Source organism: Phocoena sinus, chromosome 2 (genome assembly GCF_008692025.1).
Source record: "Phocoena sinus isolate mPhoSin1 chromosome 2, mPhoSin1.pri, whole genome shotgun sequence".
NCBI lineage: Eukaryota > Metazoa > Chordata > Mammalia > Artiodactyla > Phocoenidae > Phocoena > Phocoena sinus.
In genome coordinates this window covers 173,102,955-173,122,361 of record NC_045764.1, presented here as the reverse complement: position 1 = coordinate 173,122,361, position 19,407 = coordinate 173,102,955, and the positions used below count along the sequence as shown (strand labels likewise).

Sequence of the window (19,407 nt, the reverse complement as noted above, 5' to 3'; positions counted from 1 at the left end):
GCTCAGCGACCTCCCACACCCCACTCGCTCTCCCGTCAGCCTCTGAGTTCCCACTGCTCAGCCAACCAGCACCGATGCTGGGAGCAAAGTGACCCAGGAGGGAGGGAGGGTCAGGGCTGGCCTGATCAGAGGTGGGAGGGCACGGGAGCCTGGCGGGGTCAAGGTGGACGCCCTGCTTCCTGCGGGCACCTGCTCTCCCCACATTCACGCAGACCCCAGCTGGGTCTCAGGGGTTCCGGCACCTCCTCCCTGCTGGGCACCCCATATTCCTGGGCCCTCTGCCCCATAAACAGAGGCAGGAAAGTTTCAAACAAGGAGCCTCACCTGGGGCCTTGGTGACCATGACTTGAAGAAGGACAGAGGATGTCCCCGTTGGATGGACCTGCGTCCCCTGTGTGTGTGGCCTTGGGTGGGCCACCTGACCTGTCGGGGTTAGGATGGGGTGTGCGATGCACAGCCAGGGCCGAACACCAGGTGTATCCACCTCCTTAGCTTAAAACAGACACCTCCTTTAACAGCTCAGGTCACGGCAGACACATACCCAGATGCACACAGCCTGAGACACGCAGACACGGACGCTGAGACCCGTATGCACAGCCTCACATGCGAGACACAGAGATACACAGAGACAGGGAGACCCCAGACACACAGAGATATATGGAGAGACACAAATGGACACATACTTGTGGGGCTCACACATACATAGAGCTTACACACACACACACACACACACACACACACACACACACATTCCAGTGCAGCTCTGGGAGCTGGATTCCCACACCCGGGGCACCCCTATCCAGCCCAGGCACCCTAAGCTGATGGCTGCCTGGTGGCCTTGGGTGGGCCTCCTAGTCTCCAGCCTCCCGGCCAGGAAAGAAGCCTGAGAGGCCCGTCAACTGCACTGGGTATCCCTGGGGTGTGAGGGTGTGGGCAGCTCCTGGGTTCCTTGGGGCAACCCCTCACCTCTGGGCGCAGGCCAAGGAGCCGCCGTCATTTGGTGTGTGCGAGGGGCGGGTGGCCCAGGGGACGCAGAGCTGCTGGGGAGACTCTGGCCTCGTCCTCAGGCTCCTGGGCTCACAGCAGGGGCGAGGCCCCTCAGAGACAGTGAGGCCCCACCTCTCGGGGCCCCGTCTGTAGAAAGGGGCCCGGGGTCACAGTACAGCTGGGCCCGGGGCTGGCAACGCCATCACGGATTCCTCCTCAGCCAGGATGCCAGGGCCGCCCGAAGGGCCCTGCCCCCAGGCTGGGGATGCAGAAGCTCTGCCACGGCTGCATCACTCCCCTCTGCCCCCCAAAAGCTGAACCAGCGGAGCTGGGCCCAAGGACTGGGAGTGGGGAGGGGAGACAAGCCCTCTGCCCCTGCCCGCCTGGCATTGACCCTGGGACCCTCCACACCCCACCTGGGAGGCCGGGCTCCTGCATGAAAGGCTCCAGGACTCCCCACCTCCCACCCGGCCGCACCGCCTTGAGGTCCACGGAGCCTCCTGCAGGGCAGGCCTGGGGCCTGGGCATGGCCAGCTGGAGGCTGCCTGTGGGACAGCCGAGAGTGGGAGGCTCCGGGCCTCCTCTGGCCCCATCCTGTGCCGTGACCCTCAGGCTCCCCGCCCTGGGCGTGACCACTCGGCCTGGCTGGCTGGGGCTAGCCCACCAACAGAGGCTGCCTAAGGTGGGCAACACCAGGAGGGTGACCATGGTTTCCTCCAGTGGGAAGAAAGTGTGGGAGAGCCATGTTCTGGGAGAGATGAGTGTTTTTAAAGCCCTAGACCATCTGTCCCCATCCCAACCCTGATTCAGAGAAATGTCCCTCCTCTGCAAGTCTCCTGTCACTCGCCAGAAATACCCCAGTGTCTGCCCCCTCCCCCGGCTGGGGTTATTTTTGGACGTCCAGGCAGAGATGCCCAAGGCTGTCTGGAGGAGCCCAGGGTGAAGTCTGGGCAGACGTGCATTTAGGGGTTCGAGACCCCCCTTTGGGTCACATACTTATCAGGAAGCCGCCAGAAGATGTGGGATTCTCTCCTCAGAGGGGAGTAAGTGTCCACGCGGAGGGGTGCGACGCAGAACGAACCCCTGGCTTGAGGCCCCTCTCGCCCCTCCCTGAGGTCACCTCCAGGTGGCCATCCCCTCTCGTGATCACCCAGGGAACCCCACACACACTGTGCTTGTGGGGTCTGCCTGGCTGGACCTACTAGGGTAGCGGACACCATACCTACTCGGCCAAGACAACCAGGAGGGGCTGAGCCTCATCCAGAACCTTCCCAGCAGGGCAACTAGTTGTGGCCCTCTGCCCACCCATGCTGGCTGCCACTGAGGCCCCGCAGGGCTGCCAGGCAACCCCATAGCCAGCCTCCAGTTCCAGCACCCAGAGCGCAGAGGAAGAAAACCTCCCATCTGACCACGGCCGGGCCAAGCTTCTCATCTCCACACCAGCAGACAAGGCTCCTGGGGCCACTCCCCACCCCAGCCTCGCCCATCTCCAGCCTCCAGACCCCTGGGGCCGAGGGCACCGGAGGTGCCTTCCGGGGAGGTGTTAGAGCAGCTCGAACCTGAGGGATCAGGGGGGACTTGGGTGAGTGTGCAGGCTGGAAGTTTCCTGCCCGGAGTGAGATTGTAGACCCACCTCACCTTGTCCAGGTTTACAGATGAGGGGGCGGGCTGGGAAAGGGCCATCAATGCCCGAGGTTCCTGAAGGAGGGAACGGCAGGGCAGAGGGGACCAGAGAGACCTCGTGCAGCAGCAGGAAACAGCCTGACGCCATACTCATCTTTGGGCATTTCTCCACCGCGGGACTTTTCTTGCCAAAACTGCCCCTTCCGGGTGAGTCCTGACCTCCCGGCTCGTCCCACTGCGGGTCTGCCGGCATCGCACCACCAGACGCGGGCCCACCGCCCGGAGAGGTGGGGGGGGAAGCACCGAGTGATCGCTGCCGCCCCACCCGCTGCCTGACCCTCGCCATGCCTCAGTGCCCCATCTGTGAAATAGGGACCGTGATGCCCGCCTCCCTACTCCCATCCCAGGGGTCACTGGATGCCCCAGACCACCCGCGCCTCCCGCCCTGACCCCTCCTCCAGGAGGCTGGGCTTGCGTCGCCTCGAGTCCCTCCCCCTCCGGACCTCCGGACCCTCCGAGGGTTGGGGAGGCACCGCCCACCCTGCCTGCGGCGGACCCGCAGTTCTGAGAGCTGCGCCGGGGCGCCACCGTGTGGCTCTTCTGGGAACTGCACTGCCCGGCCTCCTCCTCTGGACGTAACAGCAATAAAGGTGCCGCCGCCAGTTACAGTTTACAGCTGCTGAGCGAGCGCTGACGCTGAAAGGCTCTGTGCTAAAGCACCATCCACGTAGAACGTTCTTAATTCTCCCACAAACCTTCGGATGCGGGTCCTGTTATTTGTCCTCCCTTACAAATGGGGAAACTGGGGGCGAAGCCCCGTAACCAGTGACAGATGGGGTAGGATTTGACCCCAGGAGGTCTGGCTGCAGGACCTTGGTTTTAATCCCATCCATCTTGCCTGGGCCCCGGGGGGTTGGTACCAGCCCTGTGCACACTGAGGTCTCCTGGGGGGGGGGGGGGCTTAAAAGGAAAGGTTTCCAGGCTCCAGCCCAGCTGACCCGATTCAGCTGGCCCAGACACACCCTTCTCAGAGCCACAGGAGGTTCTGACCTCCCCACCCCACCCCCAAGGCAGGGAGATGGAAACAGAGAGGGTGGAGTGTAGCTTGATAAGGGCCCAGCCGAGCGCTCAGGTCAGTCCGGGGTTGCGGGAGCGGGAGGACCCTCACTCGGCAAGGAGCCTGCAGCTACAGAGGCGTCCCAGAGGCCAGATGCCCTGCCCGGAGGCTCGGATGCGACCGACCGCTCTTGTGGGACCCCATGTCCAGCCTGGGCTGGGAACGCAGCCCCATCCTAGGGCAGAACACCCACCTATGCTGAGCATGCCACTTCCTCCCCTGAGCCTCAGTTTCCCCGTCTGCTAACTGGGAAGACCCCTCGGAGCTGTCGTTCAAGACTGCAGCAGGGGCTGAGGAGCTGACGTACAGCAGGGTCCAGTCCGGATCTGTGCCCTCTCAGGTATGGTGGGGGGACCTGTCCGGTGCACGTACCCCGGGCAGTGGGCCAGCTGTTCCTGCATGACGACGAACTCCCAAGTGCTGAAGGAGAAACAGGCCCTTTCCCTTGGACAGGCCCAGAGGACATGGCAGGTCCAGTACTTCCTGCCCCTTGGCCACCCCTCAGCCTCGAGGAGGAAGGGACGGCTTCCTCACCCACCCACCGCTGCGAGGGTTACAGTCTCAGCCCCTGGGCCCCAGCAGCCTCCTCTGCCCAGGTCAGGAGGGGCAGCCCTGTGCCAGCAGGTGCACAGGTGCAGTGGGTGTGAGGCCAGGCGTCCACACTCAGCTCCACCAAGCTGCCCTCAAGAGAGATCCTGGGGGCTCCATCCTATGTGAGGCCCTCTGGAGTGTCAGTGGCCTTGTTGGGAGCAGACTAGACCACACAGGCCCCAGGGCCCCCGACCCTCTCAAATCAAGCTCTCAAAACTGCCCACAGTCCCGGCCTCACCCCCCAGGAGCATGGCCTTGCACATAACATGGGGCCCTCCTGGGAACCTGGGCCGTCTTCTGCCGACGTGGCATTGTCTGGGCATCTCCAGGGGCAGCTTCCAGAGCTGCATCAGCCCTTAGGGAGATCAGCCTCAACAAGGCACCCATTTTACAGATGAGAAAATGGAGGCCAGGGCGCCCTGGCCTGGTCTGGCAGTTCATTCATGCAGTCAACACATTTATTTATTGAGCATCGACTCTGTGCCTGGTCCTGGGTGGGCACAGGGGGCTCAGAGGTGAATCACACGCAGACTCTGCCCTTGAGGCACTCACAGCCTGGCAGGGCAGTCGGTCACATCGAAGGACACTCATGATACAGTGTGGTCAGTGTGGTGCTAGAGGTAGCACAGGTGGCCAAGGGAGCACAGAGGAGGAGCCCCTGGCCCAGCCGGGGGGTGGCAAGGGGGGCTTCCTGGAGGAGGTGACACCTGAAGAGGGCTTTAGGGAGTGAGCAAGAGTTAGGACGTCTGGCAGAGGGCGTGGTCTGTGCAAAGAGGTTGGGGGAGACAACAGCACATCTGGGCGGCAGCTGGGAGATGGCAGGCTCTGGTCCAGGAAGGGCAGCGGAGTTAGCAGGGGACGGAGAGCTCTCAGGGCTGTGAAGCAGGTGGCGGTGTGCAGAGGGCCCGCTGGGAGCCAGTGTGGAGGGCGCTCCCGGGGAAGAGGGCAGGGGAACAGCGTGGGCGTGGCCCTGGCGGACGAGTCCGGTCCTGCACGGGTCCCCTCAGCAGGGCGGGGGCGGGGGCGCGGGCTGCCAGCCCCGAGGCTGCAGGGTGCACAGCACGGGGTCCAGCGGCTTGAGCGTGGCCTGCTCCAGCAGCCTGAATCGCTGCCCGGGCACCAGCCGGAACTCCAGCCTCTGCAGCAGCTTGGCCATGACCACCTTCACCTCCATCTGTGCGCGCGGGGGTGGGGTGGGGGTGGGGGTCAGTGGTGTGAATGAGGGAATGAACAGCAAATGCCACAGCTGCCTGGGTCCCCAGCCCCCAGCCCCCAGCCCAGGGACCCAGAGCAGGGCTCTGAAATGCTTCCTGGACAAGACGTCACCCCGCAGTCACTTCTGGGCAGAAACCCCAGCGCTGGCCCCCTACCTGAGCAAACTGTTGCCCAATGCAGGAGCGGGGTCCCAGGGAGAATGGGAAGTAGGTGAACTTCGGCCTGCGTGCGGGGAGAGAGGCGTCAGGAGGCAGCCCCGCGACAGTTGTGACAAAGCCAACCTTGTGATGACCGGCTTTGGGCCAGGGCTGGTTTTCGAACATGCTAAAGACATCAACAGCTTACTCGGCTAAGCTCTGGGTCAGCATTGTCTCATTTTATCCTCCTTTGAGCCTTCCGGAAGGAGCTGTTATTATTCCCATTTCACAGATGGAGGAACTGAGGCTCAGAGAGGCAAAGCAGCACTCCCAAGGTCCTACGTCACTTACTCCACTTATTCAGTTGGTCGCATGCCCAGCTCTGGGCAATCTGGGTCTGGACTCAGGCATCTGTCCCCTGAGCCTGGCTCTCCTCCCCACCACTGCTTCAGTACTTGAAACCATTCACCCCCACAGCCATCTCTAGAGGGAGCCGTCGGTATTCCCATTTCTCAGATAGGAGCATCAAGGTGTGGGGGGGCAGGGATGCCATCACTTGCCCAAGTCACAGGCCTTCCCAGTATAAGGGACTGGTTATGAGCACAGACTTTAAAACCAGTCTGAGCTGGGCTCAAACCTTGGTTCTGTCCCTTCCTGGCTGTTCGTCTCTGTGCAAGTTACCTAGCCTCTCTGAGCCGTGATTTCCTCCTTGTAAATGTGGGTAGAGTGGGGTTCACAACTCCCTCGCAGTGATCTGGAAGGCTATGTGGGCTCAGTGAGCACAGGCAGCTCAGACCAGAGGCCTCTGGGACCAACCTCCCACCAGGTCTCCACTTGTGGACAGCTTGAAGAGAGACTTACTTGGGTGCTTTGGGGCTGAAGCGATCTGGGTTGAAAGTCAGCGGGTCCTCAAAGTATGTGTCCATCCGCCCCATGACATAGGTGCTGAACTGCCGGGCAGAGGATCTGCTTGTCTCTGGCTCCGAGGATGGGTCCCCTCGAACCTCCCCAACCTGCTGCAGTCACCCAGTGGGGCGACTCGGAGCAGAGTACCCCCTCCTGCACTCCCCACCCCTGCTCTACTCCACCCGCCCATCTCCCCACCCACACATCTCCCCACCCATCTCTCCACCTGGCCATCTCTCCACCTGCCCATCTGGACCAGTGCGGAATTCCACTGGCCCCTGAAAAGTCTCTAAGAGGAAGAAAGGGGGCAGCCCAATATGCTGCCAACCAGCTGGGCATGCTACCTCATCCCATGCTTGACCTCACCCTATGGGGGGAGCTACAATTATCCCCATTTTACAGATGAGGAAACTGAGGCTCAGAGGTTCATGACTTGCCTGAAGTCACCTGGCAAGTAAGTGGCCAAAATGAGATGCAAACTCAGGTCTGCTGCGAGGCCATCTTTCTCTAGATTCCCGGGAGCTGTTATTATTCAAAGTTTCTCTTCAGCACAAGGCTTGCGTCAGCGGGGTGGGGGTGGGGGAGCCACAGAGCCCCCACTAGCCTTTCACCTGCATACCTGGTGCCTCCTGGTTGAAGTTGATGCTCCATGCCCCGGCCCCCAGGGGCCATTCATGCCCCATAACTTGGGCCCTGGGTGCTGACCTTTGCACAAAGTGTCTCCCCAAGCCCGTGCTGCCCCTGGTTCTCTGTGTGAGAGTCTAGGGCATCCAGGGCTGGAGGGGGGGCCTGGAGCTGAGTGGGAGCATAAGACCAGGAGGGGTCTAAGGTCAGCAAAGGGCACCTACTATGTGCCAGGGGTTTTTGCCAGACACATGATGTACATTATCTTGTATTATCCTGTTGACTCAGGTACCATTATCCCATCTTACAAGGATGGTACTGAGGCCTGGAGGTTCAGGGTCTTCCCTGAGATGACCCAGCCAGCAGGGGGCAGGGCCGGGATTAGAGCCTGGGTCTGCCCACTCAAGGTCCACGGAGTTGCACACGTGGGTTGAGAGTCAGCCCCAGGGCCTCGCCCTGCCAGATGTAAGGGCATTCTGAAGAGATGGTCGTTAAGGCAGGTGGTATTATTGGTGCAGGATGTTTTTAAAAAAAATAAAAAGTACAGATACAGAATTCCCTGGCGGTCCAGTGGTTAGGACTCCACGCTCTCACTGCCGAGGACCCAGGTTCGATCCCTGGTCTTGGAACTAAAATCCATGGTGTGGCCAAAAAAAAGAAGCACACATGAATGAAGGTTTGGTACGTGCTGAAGAGGGCTTGGCAGAGCCCTGGGGACGGGAGACTCAACAGGTGGGACTGGAGCACGTCTTTCTCCTATGTAAAAATAAACATAGGTTCTGTCTGGGGCTGAACTGCATCCCCCTAAAATTCATAAGTTGAAGTCCTAACTTCAGAATGTGACTGTATTTGGAGACAGGCTCTTTAAAGAGGTAATTAAGTTAAAATGAGGTCATCGGGGCCCCTAATCCAGTATGACTGGTGTTCTTATAAGAAGAGGCGATTAGGACACAGACACACACAGAGAAGAGGCCAGGTAAGATGGAGGGAGAAGATAGCTGTCTGCAAGCCAAGGAGGGAGGCCTCAGAAGAAACCAACATGCTGACACCTAAATCTTGAACTTCTGGTCTCCAGGACCATGGGAAAATAAATTTCTGCTCTTTAAGCTACTGTGTCCGTGATGCTTTGCGATAGTAGCCTCAGCAAACACAGACCCTTACCTCACACCATACGCAAAATCATTTTCAGATAGATAGGAGCTTAACTTTCAAAAGTGTAAAATCGGTAGAAGGCAATGTAAGTGAATACTCTTCTGACTTCAAAGCAGGGAAGAATTTCTTAAACAAGACAAAACAAGATAACTAACCACTAAAAAATTTAAGAACGTCAGATCATTAAAAACAAAGACAAACCACTATCTAGAGATGATATTTGCAACACATCTACCTGATAAAAGATTAACATGTGAATTTGTAAAGACAACTCTACATAATAATAAGAAAAGACAAACGACCCAAGAGAGGGAAATGAACAAACACCTCACAGAAGAGGAAAACCAGTGTAGGGCTGCCCAGCCTCACCAGTAGTCGGGAAAGGGCACATCAAGACCACAGCAAAATACTTTCCTTAAACTTATTGAACTGGCAAAAAATAAGCAATTGGCCCCTACTAAGTGGTGAGGCAGATAAGGAACAGACTCTCTCTTACACCGCAAGGGAGTGTCTGAACTGGCAAAGCCACTTTGGAAAATAATTTGTCCCTAGTTTATAAAGTTGATTAGTCATCTGTCCTACAACCCAGCCCTCCCACTCCTGGGCACACACCCAAAAAACACATTTGCACATTGCATCAGGACACAAGGACAGGAAAGCTGACAGCAGCAGCTGTGCTCATAATGGCAACAAACTGGGACCCTCTCAAATGCCCGTTGACCCCGGAATCAATGTGCAATAGTGCAACTCACATGGCAGAATATTACACAGCAGTGAAAACGGACGGCCTACAGCCACACGTGGAAATCTACACTATCTTCATAGACATTGGACTGAGTCACAAAGCAAGTCCTAGGACATGTTCTTGTGTGGGCATGCGCACACACGAAGGCGAGGGAATGGCAAGCACAGAATTCAGGAGAGCGACAGCTTTTGGGGGGAATCAGGAGAAGGATGCCTACGTAGGTGGTTACGTTCTAGTTTTGGGGGGCAGGTGGTGGGTTTGGGGAGGTCATTGTGCATGGATGGAGCCTGAATGAATGAATGAATGAGGAAACAGCCAAAGGGACAAAATGTAAAGGAGAACGGGGTGGGGGAGGGGGGAGAAAGTCAACCTCAGTGGGACGAGGGGCGGTGGAGAGAGAAGGAACTGGGGCAAATTTGGGCCAGCTCTGAAACTGGGCACATCCCATTCTGCTCCTTGCTGGCTTTGTGACCTCAGGAAAGTAACTTAACTTCTCTGAGCCTCAGCAGCCTCAGCTGTAAATGAGGCACCTCCCTTTTAGAATCATCCGCTGTAATCTTACACTGGACAGTGGGGCGGGGAGAGAAAATCCATCACAGGGTTATGGTAGGACTCAAACAAGAATGCACGGGGAGGTCAGGGAGGATAACGGGGCCACGGACTTCAGAGGAGTCCCTGACCTCAGCGGACAGCCCCGAATTGACCAGCTGGGGGCAGGCAGGCAGGGCCCCCACGCACCAGGAGCGGGGTGTTGCCGGGGACTCGGATCCCATCGATCAAGGTCTCCTCCTCCAACAGACGAAAGGTGCCCCACGCTGGTGGGTACAGCCTCAGCGACTCTTTGAGGACCTGCAGACACCACACAGGGAGATAATGAGAGACATCAGAAGACCCCATGGAAAGTGCCAGAAGCATGTCCCGAACCTCTGCTCCATTTCACGGTGCTGAATGTGCACCCACGGCCGAACTGGGTCCCTGACCCCTGCAAGGTTAGCGTCTTCTGCGTGTCCAACCCCTCATGTGACAGAAGGAGAAACCAAGGCCCAGAGGAGGGGTTGTGCAAAGCCACAGTGCCAGAGACCAGACCAGACCAGAGACCAGAGCCAGGCCTCCCTCTAAACCAGGGCTCCCACCATCCCGAGGACTCTGGCAGCTCGAGGAAGGCCTCCTCCTGTGCTGTGCTGGGGGTTGGAGGGGGGTTCTGCTGAGCCTGGCCCCCAGCTGGGAAGCCTAACGCTTGTGGAACCCAGGCCTAACTGGGTTTTACTAACTGAGCTGGTTTCCATACTGGAATCACCTGGGAAACCGTAGCCATGCTGGGTCCCGCCCCCAGCGACTCAGTATCATTGGTCTGGAGCAGCCTGGACATGGGCAGTTTTTTAACCTCCCAGGGGATTCTCAGGTGCAGCAACGTTCAAGAACCCCTGTACTAAAGGGTTCAAGGAGGCAGCAGGCCGGTCAATGAATCGCCCACCTCTGCCCAGAAGCTTCTCCCCCAACCCCACACCTGGGACAGGTACTGCAGTCTCCCCAGGTCCTCGCAGTCAAGGTGCCTCTTGGAACCGATGACCTCATCCACCTCGGCCTGCAGCCTGTCAGTCAGACAAAGACAAGTTCGTCTCCAAGGAGAGATGCCCCACGTTAGTTTTAAGAAGGGCGGGCTGGGAGGAAGCGTGAAGAGAGAGGCCTGGGGCTTCCCCGCTGCACACACTGCTCCCCAGCCCCCGTTCTTGAAAGAACCTCCCAGTCCAAACGCAGACACCCGGGCAGCTGGGAACTACGTTCCAGGCCCTTAAAACATTCACCCACTGTGTGTGCTGCTCGGAGTCAGCTGCAGGAAACAAACCACCACAGAACAAGGTCTTTGCAAAAAGTTGCCTATTTCAGCCCGGTTCACAGCAGCTGGAAACAGCAGAAGGAGCGATGCAGGGATGCAGGTACGAGCCTTAGGACGTGCACCGTTAGAATAATATGCAGCCGTACAGGTGGACCTGGACCACTTCCCACCCGTGATGGGGTCTTTTCTCAAAAGACAGAAAATAACAAGGCTGGTGAGGGTGTGGAGAAATCAGAGCCCTTGTGCACGGCGGGCGGGGCTGTAAAGTGGTACAGCTGCTGTAGAAAATGGTATGGAGGCTCCTCAAAAGGTTAAACACAGGGCTTCCCTGGTGGCGCAGTGGTTGAGAGTCCGCCTGCCTATGCAGGGGACACGGGTTCGTGCCCCGGTCCGGGAAGATCCCACACGCCGCGGATCAGCTGGGCCCGTGAGCCATGGCCGCTGAGCCTGCGCGTCCGGAGCCTGTGCTCCACAACGGGAGAGGCCACAGCAGTGAGAGGCCCGCGTACCGCAAAAAAAAAAAGTTAAACACAGAACTACCATGTGATGCAGCAATCCCACTTCTGGGTAGACGGGTCTCAAGTAGACACTTACACACCGACGTTCACAGCAGCACTATTCACAATAGCCAAAAAGTGGAAGCAACCCAAGTGTCCACTGATGGACGAATGGATAAAGAAGATGCGGCCCATATATACAAGGGAATATCACTCAGACTCAAAAGGGAAGGGCATCCTGCCACTCGCTGCCGCACGGAGGAACCTTGAGGACATTACGCTGAGTGAAACAAACCAAACAGAAAGGACAAATACACTATGATTCCGCTGATATGAGGTCCCGGGAGGAGTCAGGTTTCTGGAGACAGGAAGCTGAATGGTGGTTGCCAGGGGCTGGAGGGAGACAGGGAGTGAGGAGTTAGTGTTTAACGGGGACAATTTCCGTTTGGGATGCTGAAATGTTCTGGGGATGGATGGTGGTGATGGATCCACAACAGTGGGAATGTACTTAATGCCACTGAACCATACACTTGAAGATGGTTTAAATGGTAAATTTTATTATATATATGATATTATATATGATATATATATGATATACATATATACACATAGACACAATATTAAAAAAAAGAACTTGGGAAGAGGTTGCAAAACTGTGGGGCAATGTTGTGAGAATACACACGGCAAGATTCAGTAATTAATCATGAACTGTCACTGGGTGGATGGGGGCACCACAGGTGGGTTTATCATTATAATCATTATTTTAACTTTTCTGCTTTCTTCCAAATTTTTAATAAATACTATTACGTATTTTTAAACACCAATAAGCTACAGTTGACCCTTGCACAACGCGGGAGTTAGGGGCAGCGACCCTCCGCACAGTCAAAAATCCAAGTATAACTTTACAGCCGGGTGTCCGTGGCTCCACATCCACGGATTCAACCAACTGTGGATTGTGTGGTGCTGTAGCAGGTATTTAGTGGAAAACATCCATGTGTAAGTGGACCCGCACGGTTCAAACCCTTGTCGTTCAAGGGTCAACGGTGTTATATTCTCAGGCAATCGTTCAGTCTGCCCTTTCCTGCTGGTGATGACAACCCTTGCCCTGATGGACCCTTCCCCATGTCCACGGAGGTCCCACCCCCAAGCCTGTCGGCGGCATTTGCAGAGCGCTCTTACATTTAGCTCAGCCCATCTGTGCAACAGTCCTTGAGGGACACTGTTTGTATTTAAGGAAACCAATGGCCCAGCTCAAATGCCATCTCCCCAGCGATGCCCTCCTTTGTCTTGCCAGCTGCAGACAAGCGCTCCCTCAGCACTTTGCTTGGAATTCTGTTCAGTCCTCAGTGCCAGCCCCTGGCCAGGCCCTGAGTACATCTTGGGAGGGAAAGAGCCACGTCCCTGCCCTCTTGGAGCTTCTGGTTTCATGACTGAAATAGACTCAAAGCAAACAGTCCCAGGAGAAAAGGCATCTGTGAGCTGGGAGGAGGCTAGGAGGGGAAACAGAGTGGATGCTTCAGGGGTCTAAGAAGGCCTCTGAGGAGGGGGAAGAGGAAGGGGGAGGAGGACGAGGGGGAATTCTCCAGGAGAAAAGCAGGAAGAGGAGCTTCTAGAAGTAGGAGCAGCATGTGCAAAGACCCTGGGGTGAAGGGAGGCAGGACACATTGGAGGGGGCTCAGCCGTGGGAGACGGGAGCAGGTGGTCCCCTAGGAACAAGACATCAGATAAACCCCTTCACCAACGTCAAGGGGAGCCCCCCATCTCCCCTCCTCGTACCTCGCCAAGATCTCCGGCTGGCGCGACAGCTCCATCACCGTGAACGCCAGGTGATTGGCAGAGGTCTCGTGACCTGCAGGAAAGGAGGAGAGCGGAGGCTCCACGAGGCCTACGGGGCTGCCGCTGGCCCAGCCTGCCTGGCCTCTGAGACCCCAAGCCTCTGGTGGTAGTTCAAGCCCTCACTTCTCCCCCTTGGCTGAGCCAGACGTACAGATATGAGGGAGACACCTGTCCACCTCCGCGTTCCTGGTGCCGCCTATGTTGTCAAAGAAATGGCCTTCACCCCACGCATCCGTGTCTCACACCCTAAAAGCCCCTTGCTCCAACCCTCCTTGTGCCTTGCCTGGCCTGGAGGGATCTTCGTCCCCATTTTGCAGAAGAGCAAGCTGAGGCTGAGAGGAATGTGTCCCTCTTCGGTCACACAGCAGGAGGAACAGAGCTAGGACTCAAGTCAAACACAGCTTTCAAGCCCAAAGCCCATGAAGCTGCGGGCACCAGCCCCTGAGGTCTGGAGAGGGTGCATCTCCTGTCACAGGGACCGACTTCCCAGGTGGAGAGGGCTGATTCTGGGTTCCGGCAGGATCTGGTCAAGTTGATAGCATCAACCCCACCCCTACCCCGGTTGGCCAGGGAGGGAGCCGAGTTGCACCACTTTCCTCTAAAGGGGTAAGGAGCTTAACAGGTGGCAACCACTGCCAGCCAGGGGGCCCCAGGGGCTGCTGGAATGCAAGAGGAGGGCCTACACCTTCCAGCAAGTAGGTGCTGGGAAGGAGGTCCAGCTGCTCCCAGGGCTGGAATGTGGGCAAGTCACGGCCAGGGGACCCCACAGGGGAGGCTGGGCCGGGGAATCAGAAGTGACCGGAAGTCCAAGCCTGGCCCTGGCTCTGCATTGCCAGCAGTGACTCAGTTTCCTCAAAGGACAATGGGAGGAGAGACACAGCTGTCCTCTCCCCGGCCCCTTGCGGTAGGGGCACAGGGCTCGTGGTAGGCTGCGAGGAGGACGTAAGGGAAGTTATTAAACCCCAGCTGGAAGGCTGGATGGACATCCCCATTTCACAGATGAGGAAACTGAGGCCCAGGCTACAGAGCCGGCCTATGGAAGAACCACATCCCGGACTCGGGCCCCTGGCTCACAGAATGAAGACCAGCCAGCCTTCATTCAGCAAGCACTTTATCACGCACGGAGGACGGTGCCCTGGAGTCCTGCTCCAGCCCTACTGCTCCAGGTCTCCCGGGCTATCTGCGAATGTGACCCCCACCTGGAGGGCCCTCTTCCACGCCGTCCACATGGCAGACCCCCTCCCCCTTCGTGACCCTCTCGCAGGGGAAGCAGGCTTCCTCCTCTGAAAATCCACTGCCCAGCAAGGCAATCCTGTCTGTCTGTCCACTTCCACCAACAGACTATGAAGCCTGTGCCTGGTCTTCGTTCATTTCATCCGATCTTTATGGGTACCTACGGCACTGGGCCCTGGGAATACACAGGTGAGCAAAACAACATAACCCCTGGCTCACCGAGCACGCAATCAGCTGGGGGAGACAGACCTTAGCGAATTACACCGATAAACATACAACTTAACGCTGTGAGATGTGTGGGCAGAGAGGAGCTCTGGGCGCCATGGAGAGATTCTAACTGGGGCCTGATGAGTCTGGGCAATCCCTGAGGGCTTCCGTGAGGTAGAGACACCTAAGGGATTGCTGAAGGGTGAGGAGAAGCTTTCCAGGTGAAGGACAACGCTCAAGAAATATTTGATGAGCAAACGAATAAAGTTGCTTAGCACATCTCCTGGTGCTAGAGTGCGGAAGGCCTCGGCATAAACTTTGAGTGAGGCAGACTTGAATTCAAGTGGCCAACCTCTCCTGAACCCAAAAAGACAGCTTCACAAATCCTCACGATCGCCAGCTCCAGAACCAGGTGGGAGGCCACCAAGACAGCCTCCTGGGCCTCGCCAAGCTAAGAGAGAGGGCATCTGCTCCCCTCACCCCAGCCCCCCAGTTCCACAGCAGAGCTCTGCTCAGACTGTCTAAGAAAATCTCTGAGCCAGGGTTTGAGCCATCCACGGTCCCCTTCACTCCTGCAAAGCTCTGAACCTTTGGTGGCTGCTGAAGCTACAAACCGGCAATGAAGAAGGTGACGAAGTTGTCCAGCAGAATCTCGTCGTCCTGGGCCCCCTCTTCAGCTGAAAGACAAGGCGAGTCTCAGAGCCCCAGGAGTAGATGCCGCCTGGGACACTAAGGATCCTGGTCTCCTCCCCACTCCCCGCTCCCCTAGAGCCAGACGGAACCGGCTGGAGTCAACTGATGGGGGGCACCCCCGCTGCCTGGCCCTCCCAAGGCCCTCGAGGGAGCCCTGGCACCTTTGAGAATCTGTGTGAGGATGTCAGCAGGCACGTCCTCCCCCCTCTGCAGGGCCTCCCGGCGGCGCTGGACCCAGTCCTTGCCAACCTGACGCAGGAAACGCACGCTCTCCCGGACCTCGCGAAGCTGCTTCCACTTCCCCGGCATAAACTAAATGAGAGTTCCAGCTCAGCGTGGTGGACTGGACACACACTTTCGCTCTCCCCTGTCCCCCCAACTCCAAAATGACTTCAGAAATCCACAGCGGCACCGGCAAGCTGGGAGGGTGGAAGAATGTGAGAACATTCTAGAAAAGATCAAGTAGCCAGGAGACTTTATCAGAATGGTGGGCTATGGGGAATTCTCTGGCAGTCCGGTGGTTAGGGCACTTTCACTGCCGGGGCCCCGGGTTCGATCCCTGGTCTGGCAACTAAGATGCCGCAAGCCATGTGGCCTAAGCCCAAGCACTGGCTTCCCCTTCCTGCCTCAAATCCCTAGAAATGATGGGAAAGACGCCTTAAAGTATCCACAGAGCACTGGAAAATAAGAAGGGATTCCTGAAGGATGGAGGCAATTAGGATCACATCGAAGGAGGAAACTTCAGCCAGAGGGAAGTAGAGGGAAATTAACTGCTGAAAAGGTGCGGTGGCATCAGGGGACTCTAAGCTCAGAGTCTGAAGTCCCAGGGTACAGAAGGGGGCCCTGAGCATCTGTCTGGGAATCAACTCAAGTACTGTAGCCGAGCAGGACTCTATGGGGTCTTCCCAGAGCAGACCACCCCCACCCCCATGTCCTCCGCCTGCCTCTTGTCTATAGAAAAACCTTAGCCTCCTAGGCCTTCCCCGAGTTCCAAAGAGAATTTAATCAGAGAAGGGGTAAAATGCAGAAAGAAAGGAAAACAGTCCAGCAAGACAAAATAATAGTTTAACTATTAAACAAAGTCAAGAATCTTTAGTTCCTCCTCAAGGGCTACAGAGAATATTCTGAGCCATGTCCTTTGAGCTGTTTTCCAGATACTGAAGCTGCCACCAGGTGGGAGAAGTTAACTGCATGCTGCGCACCTACACGTAGACCCCAGACTGGTTGGAACCAGAAGGTTGATGATGTTGACTCCCGATTACCTCACCACCAAGTAATCAGAAGATTGTCCACAAGCTAATCACATACCCACACCCTCCCTCCACCCCAAACACACACCCCCGTCTTTAAAAACCTTTCCCCGAAAGCCTTCAGGGAGTTTGGGCCTTTTAAGCCCTAGCTGCCTAGACTCCTTGCTTGGGGCCCTGCAATAAATGTTGCACTTTCCCTCACCACAACCCAGTATCAATATATTGGCTTTACTGCCTGTGGGCAAGCAGACCCAAGTTCGGCTTGGTAACAGTGCCACCTTTCCCCCTCCTTCTTCCTTCATGCCTGCAACAAGGAGGCGATAGCTGGATCTGCAGCAGCCATCTTATAACAATGAGGTGATGTGCTAGAGACAGTGGAACAGAAAGACAGAAAAATCCAGGAACATCTGACATTGTGGGGTCATCATTGCCATCCTGCTTCAGGATCATTTCACATGAGAGAAAGATTTACTCCTAATTTACTTAAACCACTTCTATTTTCAGCCTCTACTTTAGGGGATGTATGCAAATCCTAACTGATTTGCAAGTCACTTCAGACATATCAGAGCTCAAAACCCATTCTGAAAACAATCACAGGAGGAAGTTCTCCAGCAAATGAGGACAAGACAAGCTACGATGGCAGGTACCTTTGCCAGAGTGTTTCGGGATGCACTGATGCCCTCCAGGATCAGTTTCACTTTCCGGGACAGAGGCTTCTGGGCACCCAGCAGCATGCTGGTCTCCATCCCAAAAGCTGCCTGGGGGAGAGAGAAGGGCAAGGTCATACGTGGGTGATGGGAGGACTGAAGACCCAGGACAGAGCCTGAGCTAAGGGTTGTGTGCGTCTTGTCATCGACTCCTTACAACAACCCATGATAATCCCGAACGTGTGGGATGTGGTAGGATTAAGTGGCACATAGTAGCCACTCAACAAACCTTGGCTTCCTTCCTTGACAAGATGCATTTCCCCTGAAATGCAGCCTTCCTTGTGTGTCTGTTTCACACCCAGTTTCCCAGTGAATTGTTGAATGGTGACGACTTCACTCACTGTGCCTGAACTCCATCCTTAACCTGGATTGGGGGTTACCTGGGCCACTGCTGAGACAGCCAAGGTGAAAAGTCAAGCAATACCTCATGGGGGCTGCTGAGGGGGAGGTAGGCTTGGGCTGGGAGTCAGGCAGACCTGAGATCCAGTCCTAGTCCTGCCACTGACCAGCCAAAGGCCTGTCTCCGCATCTCTTTGTGTCCATTTCTAGAGAATGAGTTAGGTAGCTCCAACCTCATGCTGTTGTTTTAAAAGTTCGAGGAGATAAAACAGATGACCCTCCCAGCCCAGAGAAGGGGCAGCTTATATGTGGAGAAGTGGGGAGAGGGGAGGGAAGCAAGCAGGGAAGAGGGAGGGAAGAAATGCCCTCTGCCCGTGTGGCCCTCCCCACGCCCCACTCCGCCATCCTCCCATCACCTTGGCCAGGATGTCCATGGTGGTGCAGGTCAGCATATCCTGCATGGACACCGGAGTCTGCCCATCCGCCTTGGCTTCCAGAATCTCCACCAGCTGCTCCGCTTTCTCATTGAATGTTTCCATCAAGCTAACCAAGGAGCTGAGGAAACAGCACAGACATCAGCGGCCACTGGGACCAGCCCAGGGCTGCGGACATCCTGTGCCCCCCTTTCTGAAGGGAGACCAGTGTGCAGAGTGGCGGTGGGGGCCCCTCCCAGCCTTTCTGGTCTCCCCTTAAGACCCAGCTCACAGGATGGGGCTGCAGTAATCAAACTAAGCCTTGGATTTCACCAGCCCCCTCCATTCAGGATGGCCACTGTCCCTTTACCCTTAGTTTTAATGGTTTCATGGGTCCTCTGTTTGCCACTTGGCCCTTCAACTCTGACCCCAAGGAGACATGGCAATGTAGAAACTCCAGAAGACAGTGGGAAGGAAGGGAAGAAAGGCCTCTGGGGCCTCTTAGAGTCTATGAAGTTTCCCCTCCAACCTCTTGGTTGCACTGCCCACTCTCCTTACCTGCCCTGCCTGGGGCCACCATCTGCAGCCTTTTGTTATCCCATTTCACTCTCTGTCCTTGAGCAATCATAGTGCCCAGCCCTACACAGAAGTGAGTCCTCTGACCCAGAGCTCCCAACCCACAGCACCCCTGTCCCGGCACAGCTACCTGGCTTGTCTGCCTGGCATACAGCTTAGAAAGAGGTACGGAAGGATGTGCTCCAAACTCACAAAAATGGTATCCCTGAGGGAGTGGAAAGGGGGGAACTTGTCCCTTTGTACATTACATATTTCTGAATTTTTACAAAGAGAAAGTGCTGCTTTTGAAATTAAAAGTCGTTTTTAATGTTAGCAATCTGGGTAAAGGGTATAAGGGTGTTTTTTTCTCCTATTCTTATTCTTGAAACTTATCTAGAAATTTGAAATTATTTCCAAATAAGAGGTTTTAAAAAACAGTAAAGAGAGCAAATTGGGGAAGAGAAAAAAAAAAGAATAACTTTTTTAATTAGGAAAGACTATCCACTCTTCGTTGCCGATCAGCCAGCCCTGCTCTGTTTCCCAGCTCTTGTACAGGCCCCAGCATCTGTCTGGTCACTGCTGCTCCCACCCCATGCCGGCTGCATGTCTTGTTCTCTGTGGCCCAGGCATATAATGAAAGCACCACTCGAATCTGGTCCCTTGCCCACCTAAAATGCTTTGAAGCACCCTGTTGTGAGGGAGGGTAAATCCTCACCTGGGCCCAGGAGGCTGTCTGCTCTCGT

The 19,407-nt window shown here is 56.2% G+C and overlaps 1 protein-coding gene across 2 annotated transcripts in view; it reads right to left on the bottom strand.

The window, feature by feature from the left end:
• Window positions 1–4,762: 4,762 nt before the first annotated feature.
• The window catches only part of LOC116749111 (cholesterol 24-hydroxylase), a 33,228-nt gene continuing 18,583 nt past the window's right edge, over window positions 4,763–19,407 (bottom strand). Inside the window, exons 6-15 of one of the 2 annotated variants that reach the window (XM_032623107.1) lie at window positions 18,113–18,251; window positions 17,298–17,408; window positions 15,562–15,712; window positions 15,322–15,384; window positions 13,208–13,280; window positions 10,605–10,689; window positions 9,836–9,946; window positions 6,532–6,620; window positions 5,689–5,755; window positions 4,763–5,492 (exon numbers count right to left, since the gene is read on the bottom strand). In XM_032623107.1, the coding sequence (XP_032478998.1) occupies window positions 5,322–5,492; window positions 5,689–5,755; window positions 6,532–6,620; window positions 9,836–9,946; window positions 10,605–10,689; window positions 13,208–13,280; window positions 15,322–15,384; window positions 15,562–15,712; window positions 17,298–17,408; window positions 18,113–18,251 (1,060 nt within the window). In that variant the 3' untranslated portion in view covers window positions 4,763–5,321. Of the gene's footprint in view, window positions 5,493–5,688; window positions 5,858–6,531; window positions 6,621–9,835; window positions 9,947–10,604; window positions 10,690–13,207; window positions 13,281–15,321; window positions 15,385–15,561; window positions 15,713–17,297; window positions 17,409–18,112; window positions 18,252–19,407 lie in introns of both variants that reach the window. The other variant, XM_032623106.1, reaches the window with a different exon arrangement.